The sequence below is a fragment of the Crocodylus porosus genome, unplaced genomic scaffold (assembly GCF_001723895.1).
Source record: "Crocodylus porosus isolate Cpor-Errol unplaced genomic scaffold, CroPor_comp1, whole genome shotgun sequence".
NCBI classification, from domain to species: Eukaryota; Metazoa; Chordata; order Crocodylia; family Crocodylidae; genus Crocodylus; species Crocodylus porosus.
In genome coordinates, this window is record NW_017728907.1 from 27,367,295 (window position 1) to 27,388,913 (window position 21,619).

Consider the following 21,619-nt stretch of genomic DNA (forward strand, 5'->3'; position numbering starts at 1 on the left):
TGCCCTTTGGGCAGGGGGCTGGACTCGATGATCTCCCGAGGTCCCTTCCAGCCCTAATGTCTATGAAATCTATGAAATCTATGAAATCAACAGCGTTAAAATTTACATACTATCCCACAGTTAACTGGAAACCAGAGATGGGGCAGGACAGGCAGGATAAACTGAAGTCCCTGCTCAGTATCAAGTTAGCATTTTAGAATTATAGCGAACGTCCACACATGCAGATGTGTGTGCTTGAGGTGGCAAATTTTTTTTGCCACTGTGCATACCCCTGCACATGAATTTTGGTGTGGGGCAAATTGCCATACTTTGGGGAAACTGCCCTTTCCCCGCTTGTCTCAACTCCTGGCTGGAGGAGCTAGGGGACAATTAAAGTAGAGACACTATAGCCAGCAGCCAGAGCATCTCTTAGAAAGACCAAGCCTCTGTGTCTGCCAGCTTCTCTCACATGTGTTGTGATGAGTTTTTTTGTGCCTTTTTTTTTTTTTTTGCCACCAAGATTTCCCAGTAGCAAAATTTGCCCCTGTGCTGCAAATCTGTAATGTGGGACATGTTTTAACATTCCGTGCGTGCAGGTTTTTTGGGTTCCATGAAAAATTTGGTGGAGCCACAAACCACACGTGCCTTCATGTCTGGATGTGACTATAGTGACTATTAAAGTCAGTGAGCAGTCTCTTTCATCAGGCTTTGTGTCCCTCCCAAAGACCCAAATGAATCTCAGACTAAAGTTCATGGGTGTTTCATCAAATCAGACAATTTCCACCATCTTTTGTCTACATAAAATTTCATTTTATTTGGAAGAATAAACAGTGTTAAAAATACATTACCCCTGAGTTAACTGGAAACCAGAGAGACAAGTATGATACATAATCGTTTTATATCATGATGACTTGTAATACAGGATAGGAAGTTATAATCTTGTGTATTGAAAAGTATCTGCTTAAAGACTAGTTTTCTGATTTTTCAGATCAACATGGGTTTGTTTCAGAAAAATAGTGGGGGGAAGGTTCTAATACCATACTTACCCAAATCCAGGATAACTTTTTGAATTTAAGATGACCTTCCCTGCAATTACATGAAAAAATTATAATTTTGTTATAATTTTTATGCATAGAATATAATTATTGGAGGGTTGGCCGAAATTCTGTCCCCCCACTGCTGCAGTGGGAAAAGCAGTGGAAGGAGAGAGGTGCTAGAGGGGCAGACAGTGTGGGGAGCAGATGGTCTGACCCCCACCCCCTGGTCCTCCCCAACACTTTATCCCCTGCCACCTGTCCCCTGCACCCTCTGGGGTGCCTGTTCTCCCTGCTGCTTGCCTCTTTCTGCTGCTGATCCCCTCCCTGACACTTCCCCACTGTGCCTATTGTCCCTGTGGCTGCCCCACTGTCATTTACTCCCACCCCACCTCCACACTTGGCTTTCTCTGCTGTTGCTACCACTCCCCATTTCTGCCACGTACCCTTAGTTGGGGCTCTGACTCCAGCTCTGGCCCCTGCCCAGCCAAGGAACTGTAATTGCAGTGGGAGCATTTCCAGTCCTGAGGCTGGGGCTGCCACCACTGCTGCAGCTGCCAGGCCAGAGTGGGGCCAGAGCTGCAATTGAAGGTAAATGTGGGGTGAAGAACAGAGCTAGGGGGAGGCAGGCAGAAAAACAGAGGCATCGTGGGAGAGCAGCAATGGTGCAGGGCAGAAGCTATGAGCAGAGGTAGTGGTGGGGAGGCAGTGCAAAATGGTAAGTGCAGGGCAGAGGTGGTACAGTGCATAGACAGAAGAGATCAGGAGGTTGAGGGCTAGGAAGAGGTGGTGTGGGACAGAGGTTGGGGCCAGAGTTTTAGCCACAGCAGCTGCCTGCCCCCCTGCCTTGTATTCAAACCCAAGGTTAGTGTGTTTTTTCCTCACTTGAATGGGGCGGAAATTCATCTTTGATTCAAGTAAATATGGTATTGTTGTCTGAAGGGACAACTTTGTTGTTTATAAGGTATCAGCTTTCATTTTAATCAATAGTTTAGCATGCGTGAGTAGATAGGTGCTGCATAATTATAATTAATAATAGTCTATTTTTAGTTTTATCTCCTAGCAAACTAGGCATAAACAGTAAGGGTTTATGATTTAAAGATGATCAGTAGCAGGCACTTTTAAATTTGATAGTTGATGACATACTAACCACATTTAGTGTAGTTTTAAAAGGATGCATGCAAAGCAAAGCTGAAGATTTCAAACAAGACTAATTGACAACAACTAAAACTGTTGCTTAGGGATTCCTACTTGCTGTACTTTTCTATTAACATGTATTTACCTATGTCATACATTTTTGTGCCGTTTTACTGTAATTTTTGGTGAGAAATAAAAATAATCAATCCTGCTCGATAATTAGACTGTCCTTTTTTTACATTAGCAATATAGAGCTAAAACAATTGCTGCAAAAAGTAATATTTTCAAGAAAAGACATGAAAGTAATGTTATAAATGAAATAAGATCGATGACTTTACAGTTTCTCTGAAAAATTCTGTAGCTATATAAAAATACTTTAGGGATTTCTGTATTCAGTTGTACCATGAAGATTCATGTCTCAAAAATCAAATCTTAGTGTGCATTAGATTAAAAGTGCCTCACTGTTGAAGTATTAACTGAAGAGCAGAAGTGATAAGGTTATTTTAAAGTACATTCACATCAACAGAGGTACTGCCTGGATTTTTCTTTGTTATGTAAATTAGTTCTTACTAAGAAAAGAGAAATCTCTCTTCAAAATCAAAATGTATTTTTTATGTAGTAATCTAAAAGGGGCCTAGTTTGTGGTCAGGATGTAATTCAAGCATCTGAAACAAGTTTCCAAAAACACATACATTTAACCTACATATGATATACACACAACATATGTATTTTTTGTTTTTGTTTTTGTTTTTAATTAGGGTCATCCTGGAAAGGAGGGTCAGTCTGGAGAGAAAGGTGCTCTGGTAAGTTTCAAAGCTTTGCCTTAAACATATATGTCTTTCTTTATCTGTTGAGAGAACTTTTGCAAGTCTATCAACCATATAATGCATCTGTATAGTGCACTCAGAGTTTTTTAGGGACATAAAAGGCATTTTTTACACATACTCGAGGTGGGGAGGAAGTGGGCTTTAATTAGAGCAGCTCCGAGATCCATTCTAATTCGTGTCCGCAGCATCTCGTGCATCAGTGTCCCCGTGCTTCAGAATGGCAGTGGGGGTGCTTTAACTAAAGCTTGTCAAATGAGTTTTAATTAAAGTGCCCTGCCACTATTCTGAAGCCCGGGATGCTGATACACAAGACATGGAGGCTGCTGGAGCACACTAATTAGCTCATTCCAGCAGACTCATGTAATCGAATCTGCGCCAATGTGCTATAATTACAGTGTGTTGAAGTAGACTCCCTACATGCCAACAGGTACCCATAAATAATAAAAAACAAATCATAGATCGTGAGTGTGAATAGACAAACATATTTACTGATTGCCTTTCTGTCAACTCCACAGGCAGTTTTATTTTAACAGGGTGTTTGGCATGTTTATATTTATTCAGATCTCCTTGACATAAACTAACTTCATATACAAACTTGTAACTTCCTTGAATTTGCCTTCTTATACTATACTGTACCTGTCTGGATTGTTGAAAAACCAACTACTGGAAGATTTACCAAAGCACAGACATGTATTGGATTTTTCAATCACTTTCAGCAAGTCAGTGGCAGCGAAAGGCAATTTATTTATTGTAATGAAGCATTTGAGGAGTATAGGCTTTATAAAACTGTCTGCCAGGGCTAGATTCTGAGACCCATACTCACACTGAATAGCACCCTGTCTAACATGTACTCCCACTGAATTCACGGCAGAAGTGGGCTGCGCACTTATGCACCCCTCCGATGCCAATTGGTGGAAGGCCTCCCCCTCACTCCCAATCAGCAGGGAGGTGAAACCCACGGTCTGAAATATGGTGTCATTTTAGCCTCCTGGTCCGTCAGCAGGGCCACTGGGGCCCCATAGCCAATCAGCAATGGGGGGGGGTGTGCAAGGGAACATGCAAGATTAAAGGAGCTGCTGCGCAGCCCACTTCCGCCATGAATTTGGTAGGTCTCTAGTCATGGGACTGTTCGTAGTGGAAAATACTATTACTTATAAACAAGGGTGTGAAACACTGTCTCATTTGCTCTACCTTTACAGGTTTTTTTCCTTAATCTGTTGCTGAGGAGTATGTATTATAGAATTTACAAAGTTATATACATACCTGATTTTATACTTGCAAATGTACAGTGAATTGAGCTGTAAAAGTCCTCAGGAGACAGTGTAAAAAAACACCAGCCAGTATAAACAAAATGTTGTGAGTGTTGTGAATTTTTTACTCAAATTTTAAAGATAATCTTTACTTAATAGAATCAAATTTTCTCATTAACTAACATAATGGTGACTCCAAAGGATATAAATTAAGTAAAGAATTGTTTTCTTCTCCTGAGATTTCAGGTGATCATAAGGTTCATGCCTTTAGATTCTCTGTATCATGAGTTCATGGTTACGCATCCTATTTTTATCTGAAATTCCTCAAACTATAGATAGAGATGCAGAGAATTTCCAAATCTATAAAGAGATTCCAAAATAAATTTGAAAGGGGTTTTTCTTTCCCTAGTGGCTGCCAGCCAAAAAAAGGCTGTGAAGCCCAGGATTATTCTGACGTCTCATGCAAGACCCACTTGCAGCACAATTAAAAAACAATAATCACATTCAATATGTTAACTGACTAAACATACAAACAGAGTTTTTCTACTCCAATTTATTTCAGGGTCCTCCAGGTCCTCAGGGTCCAATTGGTTATCCTGGTACTCGTGGTGTTAAGGTATAACTATTTAAAATTCCATTAATTTTTGGAGTATTTTAATTTTATTATTTCATAATCATGTCTTAATAGTTTAATTCTCCTGGTTGAAAACAAATCAGTATTTTTTCTTTCTTTCTTTCTATTATTTATTTATTTTTATTTTTTAACAGGGAGCTGATGGTGTCCGTGGCCTGAAAGGCTCCAAAGGGGAAAAGGTAAACCTAGAATTTGACTAGGTCCATATATATATGTTATTTCTGCAAGCAAAAGGGAATTATTTAGTATATCTTAGCTTACTCCTGCCTGCTCCCCTTTGCCTAAGTGATGTCAACATACAAACATATAGGGTGTATATGTATGAAACATGACTAAAGTTTACATTTGCATTTCCTTGATACTTCTGTTGCTACATACAAAATAGGGTCAATCACCCTGCATGCAGTGGTGGGGGTGGGCTGGCCTAGGGCTGTGCTCAGGGGAGGTGGTGGCAGTGCTGGGGTGGGGCAGTCTATGAAGGGACTACAACCACCCCAGAATTTGCCATAGCTTCCCCGTAGCACCTCCCCCCCCAGGACCACCACCCGCCCTAAATGCAGCTCCTTCCCAACCCCCAGCTGGAAAGAGCCCAGCACCTCCCCCAGGCCCAGCCTGAAGCAACAGCCCACCCTCACTCTGTGCACAGATCTGGGGGCACATGCTCCCCATGGCTCCCCCAGGTGTGTGCATAGTGGCAGCATCCCCAGCCCACCATGCTTCCCAGATGAGCTATGCGGCTCCATCTCGTGCCCTACCCACACCTACATCCCCTGCCCCTATCCCAGTCCTACTTCCCCCTCATTGCAGGGGCCTCGATCTGCCCCCCCATCCCTCCCCCCAACAGACTTATCAGCCAGACACTGCTGTCCAAGCTGCTTGGCTGGCCACATGGATGTTGCAGCATTGATCGGAGACAATGTTAGCCACATCAGCCAAAAAAAGCTGATTGTGTCAAGTTTCTTTTTTTTGGTGCTGATATGGACTGATGTATTGGAACCTCTATTTTTTTGTCTGTTTTGTTTTTTTAATTAAGGGCTCATTTATACAAAAGCACTGCTGTAAGACCTGTCTTTCAGAATCAAATCCTTGGAGCTGTTGCAAGCATTTGTGCTTTTATAGATTTTATTTGAATTAATCAACTTTGTTTCACGGCTATTTATTAAATCTAAGGATGCAAAAAAGATGGTCCTGTTTGCATTTCTGGTGTGATAGCACATTTTAACTGAGCATCCTTCTTTTTTTTATGACCAAGCCATAAGCACAGGTTATAATTCAAAATACAGGAAATGTAATGGAGATAAAAATTGTATAGTTCCATATCATTAAGTAATATACCTACATTTACAAAAATATATACTTGTATAGATAGAATGTACTCTGCAGTTAGGTGGGTCTTTTGAAGAATAGTTTAAAAATTAAACTCTTCTTGCTAAGTTTGAACATTAAAATCCTCTAGTGCTACCTATGATTCTAATATTTGAGAGAAGCTGCTAAAAAAAAATCATTGGACCCTTCAGTGTAGATAATGGTGTACCATAAAGATATATGGTACACCATTATCTACACTGAAGGGTCCAATGATTTATATATATAAAACCCTTAGACTATAAGATAATTGCTACTGTAAAGCATAAATACATGTGCTTACAGGCAGTACTTGTCCAGATCATTCAGATGATATTGTGACATTATTATGAAGTAAATTGATCAATCTGGCACAGATATCATTGACCTCTGTCATGGGATGGGAGCCTCAAGGGTGGCCGTGTTCTCTTAAAGTCCCTTGACCATGCCAGTTTGCCCTGCTGGGCACCCTCAGTTCTTGCCCACCACATCTTTGATTGAAATATAAAAATAGGGAGGCTGCCTTTAAGTCCTCTTGGACACGGTTTGTTGGACTGTCTGAACCCCATGGGTTCCCAGACCCTTTGTGGGTCCTGTTTTACTATGGGTGTTTTGGGGAAGGCATCCTACCCTTATAGGCTATGTGCATGACTCCAACCACCCCTTTACTATGCCCTAGGGTTTATATGGGCTTAGGCCCCTGCCTCTTTCAGCCAGCTAACCAGGTGCAGGGGCAGCCAATTTCCTCATTAGCCAGTTGTCATGGCAACCTGCACCTGGGCTCTTATCTGGCACTTCGTGTTCCCTCCCCAGGCAATCTCTGCTCTAACAGGAGCAGGCACCTTAGTGCCTTGCAACAATCTCAAATGATGCTGAAGATAGCTGGGCTTTTTTTCTCAGTATTGGCCAGTGGACCATCACTAGAACATTTGGATTGTTTCTTTTTGGTTACCAGGAAAAAAGGAACTGAGATCATTAATTTATAATCAGCTTTCCTCTGAGACAGCCTATAATCTAGTTCTTTTAGCTGTCACTACCTGAAACTTCATCGCTACAGGCGAAGAAGAGTTTCAGTTCACTATCCAACCATTTGATCTGACTGCCACAAAGTCAGTCCTTACTGGTTTATAATAAGTTCTTAGTTTTTTGGATACCAATATTGCCCCCTTGTAAAACTGAACAGCTCATACTTAAAGCTTTTATCTTGCATTCCAAGATCTACTTCATCAGCACCTCTCTTTAAATGTTAACAAATTTGTCCTCTTGGAATTTTAATTTATGGGTTATAAAATGACCTCTGTCACCTGAACTACTGACAATTGTGGTTTACCTAAACATTTTCCTAGTGTGTCGTTCCATCAAATCATTACTTTTTACAGTATCTCATGCACTGTAAGTGTTTACCAAAACACAAGCTGTTGAGAGAGGAGATTTGTCTATCCTTAAATGTTCTGAACGTGAATAAGTACAAAGTCTCACGTTGGTGCCTTTCTTGAAACATTTATGTCTGGAATCACTTTACTCCCAGGGCTATATAGCATGTGAGAAGTCCTTTTTTCATATATTAGATGGAGTAAAAGAACCCCATGGTTTTAGCCTTGAGAATTATTACAGTTGGCTCTGATAGGGGAATAGAGAAAGCTTATTTTGATATAGGAGTCTCTTTCAAAGTGAATAAAACACAATGAAGTAAAGCACAAAGCCCATTCTGTTTCACTGGAAGCAACTGGAGATCATCATCACTCATTCCTGGTCTACTGCATTGACTGATAGTACCAATAATGCCACTGCATACTGCATGCACATTTTCCCCAAAGATTAACCTTCCAAAATTGGGGTGCATGTCTTAAGCAAGGAAGCTGATTTTCTACCTAAAATGGTAGCATGTAGATGGTATAAAGTGGCTACTTTTTAATGGTGTTGATATTCTAATCAAGCTGTCTTTTCTTCAGTATTTTTTTCTCTTTGTTAGCTAGTAGTTTCTCTCTTATTCTCTCTGCAAACTATTTTAGCTTTTTTCAAAATCGTAAACCCACCTGTGGAGTCCAGTCTTCAGCAACAGCTACTGTTTCAACTTTTGGATGAGTACTCATTAGCTGCTGACAGTTCAGCCATGGAAGGGTTAAACCTGTAGCTTTTTATTTTGTCCGAGCAGGGAAACAATAGTGAGCGAGCTGAAGATTAGGCCCTGTCCCTGCTTTATATAGCCATAACTCCGCAATTTGTTTTTCTTCATTTTGTCTTCCCAAACACAACCTGTGTTTTATTTGGAAGCATGTGGTATGTGAGAAAATAAGGCATTTAAACTTCTAAAATTCTGCAAAATGTAAGAGCATTATAGAGAAATGCTTTCCTATGTGCTCATTCAGCGTAAACACTTCCTTGTCAGTATGCCAATGAGGAAGGATCCAGCTTTTCTGTTTGCTGCATAAAAAACACACGTTCTCATTTAAAGGAGAAAATCTGGGGAGTGAGGGGGTGGAGGGCCAGGACTTGGGGCTGTCCAGAGGGCTGTGTAGGGCATGTAGGGTATGTGGGAGCCAGGGGTATGTGGCGGGGAAGTGTGTGTGAAGGTGGGGGGAAGGTGCCCTGGTGCAGGGGTTGTGGTGGGGCAGGGGATCTGAGGCAGCACCTGGTGCCACTGGCAAGCCCAGCTCTTTGCTGTTGCCAGTGAGGCCTACCCAAAGGTGCCCGGCCCTCCTGTCAAGGACGGAGGTGGGTCCACAGGGGCGGTTGTTGGGCATCTGGGGGCCTCCTCTGGCAGAGTTAGGGGTGCAAGGGGCTGCAGGTCAGGAGTAGGGGTAGGGGGCTGCAAGTTGGGAGTGAGGTGCACCAGCAGGGTCAGAGCGGGCAGGGAACTGTGGGTTGGGAATGAAAGGCATTGGCAGGGCTGGAGCATCTGTGGCTTGGGAATGAGGGGCCCCAGTTGTGGGGAGGGGGCTGTGGGTTGAGGGTGAGGGGCACCAGCAGTGTCAGTGGGGCTGTAGGCTGGGAGTGAGGGGCACCAGGTGGGACAGAGGACTGTGGGTCAGGAGTGAGGGGCAGGGCCAAGGGACTGCAGGTTGGGAGTGAGGGACACCAGCAGGGATGGGGGGCTGCAGGTTCAGAGTGAGGAGCACTGGCATGGCTGGGAGTGGGGGGGGGACTGGCTTGGAAGTGAGGGGCAATGGGATAGGCAGGGGCAGGGCACTGGCATATCAGGGCTACTCTGTACTACAAAGAAGTGGAGGGACAGCAGCAGCTGGATCCATGTCCTGGTGAGTGAAGTAGGCAGAGGGAGCTCTGATTTTACATGATAAAAAAACAAATACAGTCAAAAACTTAAATATATAGGTATTTAGAATTTATTTTATTAGGATGATTTGAGACAATGGCAGGCTTCCGAATTGCTTTAAAATTGTAAATATATCAATAAATCATTGTGTTCAACTGACACGTATATATCTATAGCAGTGTTCTGTTTTAAACACAGATTTTGGGAGATTCAGTCAGAGAATCTGGGAATTTTTATCAGAGTATTTGCAGTTTTTAAACAGAGAAAACTAGGGTCACTGCTGATGAGCGAGTGTAAAACTGTATTTGCAGTAATCTTTTGAGGCCTTGATATTGAAGCAATCATTGTGTGAAGAGTTAAGAGTAAAAACTACTGGGCCAAATGCCACCTTCTGTAACACTAATATTAATCTGGAATAACACAGTGATTTCAGTTGCCATCATTTAGATCAGTGCATCACTATACATTAACTCTTATGTAACTAAGAATAGACTGTTCCCTAGTGTTATCTGTTGGCATTATAGAAAGTCTTGGAGGAGATTTAACTGTTAGAATCCAAGTAATTATATATAAATGAATGCTTAATATAGGCAGTTCATTTATCTTTGCCATTTTCCTTTCATTACTTGTAGAAGACATGTTGGTATCAGCAAATGAACCATTTGGTCATCAACCAGTGAACCATTTGGTTCCTATAATACTGGAGATTTAACCACTCTGGGGATATTACTGTTTCTTTTGTTTGTCCCCAAATTGTGTGACTGCAGGTAAATGCAGTCTTCTATGAATAAACACTAATGTTTTAATTTTTAAAGGTTCAACTGAATGCTTTGAGTCAGTTATGGCAAGTGGAAAGAGCTAGGTGATCTTTCTTACATTATCTTTAAAAAGTTGGTAATGCCATTTCTAAGTCTATCCCTGGAATGTTATTTTTTTTTTTTTTGATGGTAGTATTGGATCACTGGTAAGACAATGGGTTTTCCAGTGAACAGAAGCAACAAAGAAGTGTAATCACTTCAGGTGGGCACTTGTATGGGAGCAGGAAAATGTTAAGAACTTAATTGAACAAACAATAAGAAAAATAATATATAAGGGTGAAAATGTATGTCTCCATCTTTAAACTACTCCCTTTTTCAGAACTTTCAGGTGAAGCAATAAGTGTAGCTGCGCAAATATATTTTTTCTGTTGTAGTAATTGCCATATTTAAATAATTTGGCATGTCAAGTTCTAACTTTAGCATTATAAATTACATCAGTTTGTAGTGTATGAGTTGCTATGCCTGTACATTTATTACAGTGAAGCACTAAAATGACCTGATGTTCTTAATTTTATTAATAGCCCCCACCCCACCCCTTAACAAAAGGCTTTTTTATACAATATTTCTTTCTTTAGGGTGAAGATGGCTTCCCAGGATTTAAAGGTGACATGGGCCTTAAAGGTGACAGAGTAAGTATTTATATAAGAAAACACAGTACTTAGAAAGAATAACTACTGTTATCATGAGAGGATTACGTCAAACTCATTTATAGTTAGTTTGACAAATGCAGCAATCATTTTTTACTCCTGGGTATGGACAAATTTAGGGCCAGAGTCTCAAATGCTATGAATCATTGCTAACAGTGGAACTATGCTGATGTTCTGGCCTTGGGCTTCAAATGATATTAACTGAGCAGTGCCACCAACAACGTAATTGTTTATCACCTCTGATTCATATTTTTCCAATTAAGCCAGGTAGCTCGTGCTATACCAGATTAGTCCTCAGCCAGTTTCTTATTGGCATAAATCAACCAGTGTAATCCTAGTTCCTATACTTCTTCCCAATCCCTACCCAAGGATGCTTGCTGACTATAGCCCCTCAATAACTGGTTTATCCAATTGACTCAAATAACTGCTGTGGAAAGGTGTGCCACATAAGTACTGTTCTTCCATTGGACTACCATATCATGTTTATCAGAGTTTGCGGGGGGGCAGGCAAATACAGATGAACAGCTTCCAACCTAGAATTGCCATAAGATTCAAGTTATCAAGCTGGAATCTATGTACAAAACTTCTGAAAATGCTAATTCTGGATAATGTACATACCTCTGGATTTACATTATGTTCCTAAACATTAGTATTTTGTTTTATTTTCTTAATTTTCTTCGATGTTAGCTGAGATCTTGTCTTTTAATTTAATGTTTATTTTGTCAAGTTGGTCATGGGCAGTCCAATTGTTTCAGACAGTGTGTATTGGTTAGAGCACTGTCAGTCTCCCAGTACTATATTTTTTCACATACAATACACACCTTTTTTCCAAAATTCAACTACAGAAAATTGACATGATTGTTGTAAGTGAGGAAATACAGTTAATAACAGTTTCCGGCTCTGCAGGGAGAAAGCAAAAGTAACTCTGCATAAGAAGCACAATAAATATGTAGGTCTTCCTAGCTGGTTACTGTGGATAATTTCTCTTTCCCTCTATCTTCCCCCCCAAAGCAGAGACTCATGCTGCAAAACTGTTACTCAGTTACTTATTGCTTATCACCAGTATTTTCAAAGAATTTTTTTTTTGTAGTTTATTCTGCTTTTCACAGATAATATGTATCTTATTTCAGAGTGAGTTCTATGCAAGAAAATATGGTATTTACATGTTATTCATTTTAGGGAGAAGTAGGTCAGTTGGGTCCACGAGGAGAAGATGGCCCAGAAGGTCCCAAAGGTCGAGCAGGTCCATCAGGAGACCCAGGTTCTGCTGGTCCAGCTGGTGAAAAGGTCAGTAGTTGTCAGCATATATAAGGAATCTTTGTGTCCTAAGAGGATTTGAACCTAAGACCATCAGATTCTTTAAATAAATTTCTTTAGGTATCAAAGAGCAGAAAGTTAGTATACCTGCTGAGGTGAGCCACTAGAGCGTTTACACTAAACACGTTAAGAATTATTATTAGTAAGTCTACACAAAAGTGTTACAGTATACTACAGTGTAGTACTATTGCTTTGCTGGTAAATAATATAGCTAAACTCTTGTCTCTAGGCATTTACATTGCACTCTATTTAAGAAAAAATATGAAGCAAAGAAAATAAATGGACACAAAATTGGACTGTGGCAGTGCTGTAGAGCCTGTTGACATTCAAAGACTATGCAGAATAACTGGAAAAGGTGAAATATGTTGACATATGGCAAATGGGAAGAGGAAGGTTGTTTTAACCATAAATGAATGGAAAAAAACCAGGAGTGGAAAAGAGGGAAAAGGGGCTGCTAAAATGCAGGAAGGACATTGAATAGAGGAAAAAACAAGGACTGTGATATTTGCAAGGTATAATAAAGTAGAAACTTGAAAGGGAAGGTGAAGAACCTGAGTCTGCTGAGAGAAACAATTCAGGCCAGCATTTTAGAGTTGCACAAAAGATAGTAAGCCTATTTTGTGGAGGATTTTGAGATTTTCAAATTTGGGTCGTTCTGAATTGGAACACAAATCTGAACCGTTCAAAATTCTTCAGAGAAGAAAATTCTGGGTAGAAATATAATTTTGAATTGATCAAAACTAGAGCTGATCAGAATAACCTCAATAAAGCCAAAAATGCCATTTTTGGTGTTTTTGATTGGAAAATATTGGTCTATCTAAATGTCTCAAATGTTTATTTTACCAAATTTTTATTTTTTATTGGACATAGAACCATGAAAAAAATTCTGGAAAAAAAACTGGACAAACGTTTTGTTCATGATTTTACTTGTTTATTTCAATAAAAATAAGAAATTAAAATTCATTTAGAGCAAAAAAAATCCAAGTATTTTGTCCAAAATTTATTGACATTAATAATTGTCCTCCCCCCATACATGCTTTCTCATAAATTAAAATTGGCAAATCAACACAATTGAACAAATTGCTCAATTCTAACAACATGACATCTTAGAAAAAAAAATGTCAGGCAGCTCTACTTTTTAATCCAGGTTCAACCTCAGTATGACCTAAGGAAATTATTTCACCTTTTTGTCTGTTTCTCCCTCTTTAAGATAAGGCTAAAAGTATTTATTCTGCAAATTTGCCCATGTAATATGGAAATTAATTTGTGTGTGCAAAGTATTTAAATATATATAGGTCTGTGAATACCCTTTATATTAATAATAGAATTGACTTTTCCTTTGATTTGGAAAAAGGAACAAAGAGAAAGGAAAATATTTTAGAAAGAAGTCCTGTTTCATTATAAACTGCTGCTTGTCATAAATATAACATTACTGTTCATAAAGATTTATTTATGTGGTGTACTAGAAGTTCAAGAAGAGGTGGCATTTGTGACTTGACACTAGAGTCATTCATAAGCTGTCATGAAAGAACGTATCCTAAAAGTCAGTTCACTCATTTCACAAAGAGGTTTATTTCAGCTTTGCTTAACTATTGGGAGCTATTTAGGAATTAATGTTCCCAAATATGTTGCAAAGTATCTTGCCATCTGTTAACAAGGTCATGAATCAAGAACATCAAAAAAACAAAAGGGATGTCCAAAACTATTTTCCTGCATAAACGTATGCATAGTTGAGATCAGAATATCACTTTTTTTTTGGCTGTAATGGGATCAGTGAATCAATCCCTTTATAACAGGATAGGAAATTAGGGCATTTATGCATGTGCTCTGAGAGTGGGGGCAGGGATGCTTTAATTACAGCAGCTTCAAGAGCTGCTGTAATTAAAGTGTCTAGTGTATCATATGTATCATCATCCCTGCACTGAAAAATGGCGATGGGGACACTTTTAACTAAAGCTCATCGAACAAGCTTTGGTTAAAGAACCTCCATCGCCATTTTTCAGCAAGGGGACACTGATACACATGACACTGGAATCTGCTAGGGCACAGTAATTACCATGCTTCAGCAGACTTGATTAATTGAGTCTCTGTGACATGCTGTACTTACAGTGCTTCAGAGCAGCCTCACTGCTTGTGTATAGGTGCTCCAAGTTTCTACTATAACATGTTAGAGTCTTCCTGTATTTTCTGCCTTCAACCAGTTCTGATTGCACTGAAATGCAGTACCAAGACAAAGCTATTCTCAGTATACCTGACCTGGCAAAAATATTTCAGGGTTCTTGCAGGAAGGCATATTGTTCCTATTAGATTTATAGATGATTGCACAGTCCAAAGATACTTGCAGTATAGCCCATCCACTGCTTTCTAAAGTTACATTAAAAATCATCATATTGTAAGAACTATGAAATTTGGGACATTTTATCTCCTTTCTGCTTTGGGGCCTTGTCAGTATTTCATGTTTTCAAGTTGTAATCCTGATCTACAAAGTCTAGAAAGACTTTATTGAAATCTGAGGTTCTCACAGAATCTCATGACTCTGGGGACTGAGATTTCAAAGCTTTAAGGAAAGCAGCAGATACCAGGAGAGTTTTGGCAAAATTGTTGGAGTTGGCAGTCCTGTTAGCTTAGTTTAAATAAGCCTCTGAATTTTGTATTCCATTTGTATTGATATTATACTATATGGTATAGATCCCAAATCAAACACCAGTTTGGGGGTGAGGGAGTAATGAGAGGGGGTATTGGGGATTTGCCGAGTGCTCAGTGAATGAAGGGAAAATCCTTACTCTTCATAGCAGGGAGTGGCTGCACAAGACTTCTGAGGGTGGTGCTATAGCCCAGTGACTCAAATAATTGACAAGAGCCCTGTATACTTCTCTAGAGCTGTGGAGGGATACCAAAACTATCCCATGCATCATTCCTGCCATTCATTGGAAGCTTCATAGCATGTAGAGGGTGCTTAATTTGCACAACTCCCAAGGTGGTCCTTCTTTCTTTCCAGCTTTCACATGGTTCTGTTTCACTGGAACCCTCTTCCAGGTGGTAGAATATGCTCATACAATGAAATGCTGAAGATACTGAAGAAAGGATAAGAAGCAAGTATACAGGAGTTTGGATAAAGAACAAAATAAAGTTGTTTGGTCTTAATGGGAGCATCTATGTAAGACACTGATTGTGCAGTAGCCTAATAACAGTAGTGTCACCACACAGGCAATGCTAATAAGCTACTGCACAGTATTATGAGGTTACTGCATAGTGCCATCACTTAAAAGGCATTTGTCCGCACTACTGCGCAGTTACTCCAGTTACTGTTCATTTATTTAGTACATTCTAATATACTTACCAAATAAATGTGCAGTAACCGCTATATAATAGTGTCTCATGTAGACACACCCGCTGTCATTGAACATGGAGGCAACAGTCTTAGTAACTTTAGCAGGATTTGATAAAAAAAATTAATTCTGTGAAACTTTTCAAATCATTTATTGCATGCAGCTAGATTTAACGTGACATTAAAATCTAACTAGTAGTGTGATGATTATCTTTATAAGCAAATGATTTCTTCTTTTAAAAGCATCTCTCAGCAAGCATCTATAAGCCTCCATGAATATAGTTATACACATTTACATTTACATAAGAATAAGTTTTTATTTCATCAGGAATAAACAATTTTAGTTTCCATGTAGGAATTCCCATCTTTTCCAGATCATTGCTGGAGTATAACATTATGTTTCATTTCTATGATTTATTATTGAGGAATGTTATGTTATCTTATGGTTTAGTTTAGACCTTTGAAAGGCCAACCTTCTTCTTCAATCGTCTTTTATTTCAGTGATGTATAAAAAAAGAAGAAAACAAAACAAAACAACCCTCTCCCCCCCAGCAACACTGATGGCCATGTTATCATGGTAACACTGTTAAAAGATGTGCAGTATCTTAATGCTCTTAATTTCAGTAGGTTAAAGTCTAGGAAGACCCCTGGGATGATGCCTTGACATCATTGAAATCACCAGAGAACTCCATCTACTTCAATAGTATTAGGATTTTATCCTTGATATTGAGGTTCTGGGAGCAAAGCCAGAATATTTGGCAGGATGATGAAACTCAAACTAGTAAATAATATGTTGTAGAAGACAATAATTATATCTAAAGCAATGTGTATACTACTTTGAACTATATTTTTATTACAGGGTAAACTTGGTGTTCCAGGATTGCCAGGTTATCCAGGAAGACAAGGTCCAAAGGTAAGTTATTTGAAAAATATACATTAACTGGTCCGTTATCTAAATTATTTATGAGGACTTACTAACAGTAAAATATATACTACAAAAGGTTAGTTTAGTATAGGTTTGAGAAAAGAACCAATGTGGACTAAGCTAATTAAATATCTTTCAGAAACCTTTTTTTTCAAAATTAATAAGGAATAAGAAAGAAAAAAAATTAAAGAACATTTCTGGGTGTGGGAGGAGGAGAACAGGGGGGTGGAAGGAGGGAGGGGAGAGAGACGGGCTGAACACGATGTCTTATCTTTGAATTGCTTCACAGATGCGACACAGTATAGTTAAGGATACCCTTAGCCCTTTTAGCTGAACTGAATGGTCCCTCAGTAAAATATTCAGCTTTGCTTTAGTCTAAGTTCTTGGATGTGTTTTAGCTTCCAGATTTGAACTGATAATACCTCCAGGCTGGTTAAGTAAAGTGTTTTTTATGTCTGTGGCCTACATTTTGGCCCTTTCATTTTACCTAAGTGAACTCTCTGAAGAATATTTATTCACTGAATGCTCTGTTAATGAAAAAGACTGTACGGTGTAAGGGAAGTATTCATGAAGAATATTCACCTTGATAAACAGATCTTTCCTTTCTTTTGCCTTTTAACCCAAATGTCTGAGATCTGAGTCTTTCTTTTTGTCCTCCTTTACATCAGAACTCTCTTTTGAGAAGTCTTAACATGAAAGAGGTTTTACATTATTCAGTTCTAAGAACAAAACAAAAAAAAAAGAATAAAATGTACACTTCAAAGAAAATTGACAGATTTTTCTCAATACAGAAGTCATCAGGAATTTCATTATATTAAATCTTCCCCATGTTGAAACCTGATTTGATTGCAAGCTAGATTCACTGTTCCCTATTCTAAGAAGTTTAAGCAAGCAGATTTTAAAACAACGGTCATAACAGCTACTAAGCATTAAGTGCCTGGGGGCTATTTTGGGCTTCATAATATATAGTTTTCATCTATAGTCAGGTTCAAATCAGCATAAGGAATTATGTCAGCATAAAGCCCACATGAAAGCCAGAATAGTTGTTTAAAGAAAATAAGTCTTGTCCCAATATTCACCACTTGTTCATGGTGATTATTTTCTGTCACTTTTTGCTTTTCATTACTTTACTTCTTTGTGCAGTTCTTAGCCTCTCCCATATATAAGATCATTTTAACTGTTTTTTTCTCCAATGTAGTTCTTCCTCATTAGCTTGATTGCAGGAAGTTCTTAGTGTACTGCACATATGAAATATTTATAGCTAAGCCTCTGATGCCAATGTTGGAACAGTTTATGAGTGTGTCTATTTTTCTCCCTTGTAATTATAAAAGAGTTTATGGGCACATTGGGTCTTGAGACAAAGTTAGACATTGTTCAGATTTTACATTCCCTGAAGTCACATCTAATGAAAATAATTTAAAACACAAAAAGTTCCTTCTTGCTTTGTTCACTAAAAGCACCACCTCTAGGGCTATCTGACTCCAAAGACAATCCAGTTAGTGGGTAGCTGGAATGATTTGCTGGAAATGAAATATATTGAAAGTGAACCCTGACAATCTTAGAAAAGAAGTGACAGAAAATAATATTAAGTAAAACTGAAAAGAGAAGAAGTAATTCTTATATTCTGGACACCAATGTTTTAGATTGCTTTTAACATGTTGCTAAGGTGATTTTAAGAAATTGTAACTGGCTGTACACACAAAGATGAGCTATCACAGGAAGAAGCCTGAGCAGAATGTGTCTCGTACTTTTACAGACAGAATGACCCATGACTTTTAAAGTTAATATGTTGAAAGTAAATTTTATCAGGTCATAGTGAACTGGCATGGTAGCAGCTGACAACAAAATGCTCCATAATTGTAGGACAGAAGTCAAAAAAGGGAAAGGATTATTTGGAAAACAGAGGAAAACACAAAAGAGGAAAGGGTAGAAATATCCTTAGAAGCAGCTGTACATAGTAATTCATGTCATTTCTTCTCTCTGTAACCATATTGCTGGGGTGGAAGGAATGGTTGCCGTTATAGAAAAAGGATATCAAATATTCCCTTGACATTCACTAAATATTGTGTGTTAAACGCACAAAAATGGTATTTTTGCCTTCAGAACTAAATGACCTATGACCAAGGCTAATTAATTATCTAAGTTGCACCTTGTACAAGTTTGTATAATCAGTGTGCAAACGTCATAGATTAATTGGATAACAGTATCCAGTGGCCCAATTTTGATTGGAACACAGGAATAGAAATGAGCAATTTTCCACTCTTGTGTACCAGCATGAGACAATACATTGTCATCCTGAAATGAGATCAGATTTACGAACTGGAATGCTGGGAATATGGGTCACAGTGGAAAGGGAGTTAACATATCTTGTTGAAGATTAAGAGATCTGAGTTTCAGTCCCACTTTGGAGGCTGCCTTAAATCAACTCTGCTGTAAATGATCCCTGACCATTCATGTTATGGAGTTAAAGGTAACCAGTCAGGATGCTAGTCACATCATTCTCTTAGGTAAATTGGCTCCAAAAAGCATTGTGAATTAAACACATACCAGGTGTATGATCTAACAAGCTCAGGAAAGCATTTGACCTTGGTCCTGGATACAAAAATAAAATACCAAACGCTGATGGACCAGTTTGGAATTTCATCAACTGTTGGTAGTGAATGATCCAAAAGGAATCCAGCAGTTTCAGGCTTTTGTTTAATTAGAGAAGCAGAAACATCATCTTCAGTGTAAAGAAAAACCGTTTCCTGATTCTCCACCCCTTTGAAATCTGATAGGTCACTTACTGTGCAAAGTGAATACTGTAATTACATTTTGATGTGTTCTTTAACAACCTCATTGCACGAAAGTTAAAAAAGTATAAATTATTACACAAGGTGTGAAGCAGCAGAGAATGGATCATTTCTCTTTCTTCTGAGATAATGAAGTTATTTCTAGCAATGATTGATGCTTCTTTCCTACTATTAACAAAAAAAATGCAGATTTGTTAAACCCTTTCTTATTTATTATTATGAAATATAATATCTGTTGTTTATGTTGATGTTTTTAATGCATTCAGGACTTGAGGCATCATGGTAAGTTAATTTATAGATATAAATCAGAGATGGTACCATTAAAAGAGATTTTCATTGAACTAGATGTAAACTGTGCATCAATTTAGTAATCAGCCTTAGATCCAGAATGAATACCAAATGTACTGTTGTGTTCCCTTAGATATTTTATAATATTTGTATTCCCTTTCCATATAGGGATCCACTGGTTTCCCTGGATTCCCAGGTGCCAATGGAGAGAAAGGTGCAAGGGTATGATATGCTGACTTTTTAAATGCTTTTTAAACTATTTAAATGCTTTATTAACCACTGCATAATATCATAGTGAGACTGAGACAGAATTAAACCAAGCAAAAAGTGTTTCTTTAGATAAAACAGACTTTATAGCTACATGAAATATTATCAAAATCTGTAAGATTCCTCATACTTCAAGGCATCAACCCAACTACTTTAAAACTTGCACAGAAAAATTTTTTTGGTAGGTTATTTCATAATTTTGCTTGGGGGGGAGGTGGTGGGGGTAGAGATTTTGCTTCTTTTGAAGCATCTATTATCAGACATCTATTATCAACGAGAGAACAGTGGACTGGATGAACCAATGGCAAGGATTATTTTCCCATAGCTGTGGATTATCAAGTCATGATGTAGTGTACACTCCAGGGAATTTAACTTTAATTTTCTATGCATCGATTTACTAGAAGTAAAACACGTCATAACCTGGGCTTTGAAAATATAAAATATAGCAAGCAGCATGAAGAGCAAATATTTATTATCAAATAAATGCAAAATGTCAGCTTTTGTTGCTTTGTTTATTTGAAGCAGGTGGGGGGAAATCTATTTTGCAGTGTCTCCAACTACTGCAAAAATTAGATGTAGGTTAGAAAGATCACTGCACTGCTGTCTGTAAAGTTCAACTGGATGCAGCCGGTCAGGTTGTTAGAAAACTGATGAAGTTATCAGAAGTGAAAGGATGACTTGGAATTCATAGGTCATGACAGCGCAGCGTGGCATTAAGTTAAACTGAAGTAATGTATGTCATTAATGTGACTACCAATCCATTTTATTTAGCAGTATAAAAACACAAGTACAGATTCACCACTTTAAACATATCATTTATGAGAGGCAGTTGAATTTTCCATTTGCTTCTGGGGTTTTTTTTGTAATTGTTTTCATTGACACAAAAGCATATTATTATTGTGACCAGCCACAAGGAATGGAGGACAATGTTCAGACCATCCTTTTAGGATAAAACAGCATTGAAACACTCTCCTAATCAGCAAGTTTACTTAATAAAGTTGAAGCTGTAACTTCAAAGCAAGACTTTAAAATATGAAATCTAAGAATGTTAAACATTCATCAGGTGTTCATAAAGCTTTCAGTTCAGTTAGGCATTCATTCATGTATTAAACACATTTAAGTTAGTAAAGTTTTTGAGTGCTTTACTGAATAGGGACAAACTTCTAAGCTGGAATACAATTAGTTAGCTTTTGTATGTAACAGTTGTATATGGCAGAATTTTCTTAAGGTCATAATCATAGGTCAGGACTGCATTATGCTATCCACATATATGCTGAAAAGACAATCCTTGTCTCTAAGAGCCTTCAGCCCCAGTAGTACTATAGTAGTAACATCTTTATTGTTTAAAGTGGTGTGAGATCAGAATAAATAAAACAATTGAAGTAAGCATTTAACTGTTTTAAAATGAGAGGGAATTTCATACTAAAGCAGCATTTTGGGGTTGTCACTGCTGCTTTTTGTTTTTTTAGTTTGCAATTTAGGTTTTAACAAATAGCAGTTACAAACCTTTTTCAATCAGTGGGGAAACAATTTCTTGAATTTAAAGCTTCTTCATGTGTAAATTCACTGCAAATTTAGTAGAAAGCCTAGCTTAAGGAAAGTGTTTCCTGTAGTATTATATTTTTGAAAAATATATTGGAACTACAAGTGAAGGTCCAGTGTTTGGTGTAATTTTGCGCTTCTGATGCAAATGATGCAATCATTATAAGCAAGGATAATAGTCCTTGCTCCCTGCTTTGAAGGGGTGACATCTGCCCT

General features: G+C 38.4%; 1 protein-coding gene across 2 annotated transcripts in view; it reads left to right on the forward strand.

Moving 5' to 3' along the window:
- The window catches only part of COL11A1 (collagen type XI alpha 1 chain), a 255,815-nt gene that overhangs the window by 121,521 nt on the left and 112,675 nt on the right, over nt 1-21,619 (forward strand). For both annotated transcript variants that reach the window (XM_019531004.1, XM_019531003.1), the window contains exons 26-32: nt 2,909-2,953; nt 4,790-4,843; nt 4,996-5,040; nt 10,873-10,926; nt 12,124-12,231; nt 16,449-16,502; nt 19,763-19,816. In XM_019531004.1, the coding sequence (XP_019386549.1) occupies nt 2,909-2,953; nt 4,790-4,843; nt 4,996-5,040; nt 10,873-10,926; nt 12,124-12,231; nt 16,449-16,502; nt 19,763-19,816 (414 nt within the window). The remainder of the gene's footprint in view (nt 1-2,908; nt 2,954-4,789; nt 4,844-4,995; nt 5,041-10,872; nt 10,927-12,123; nt 12,232-16,448; nt 16,503-19,762; nt 19,817-21,619) is intronic.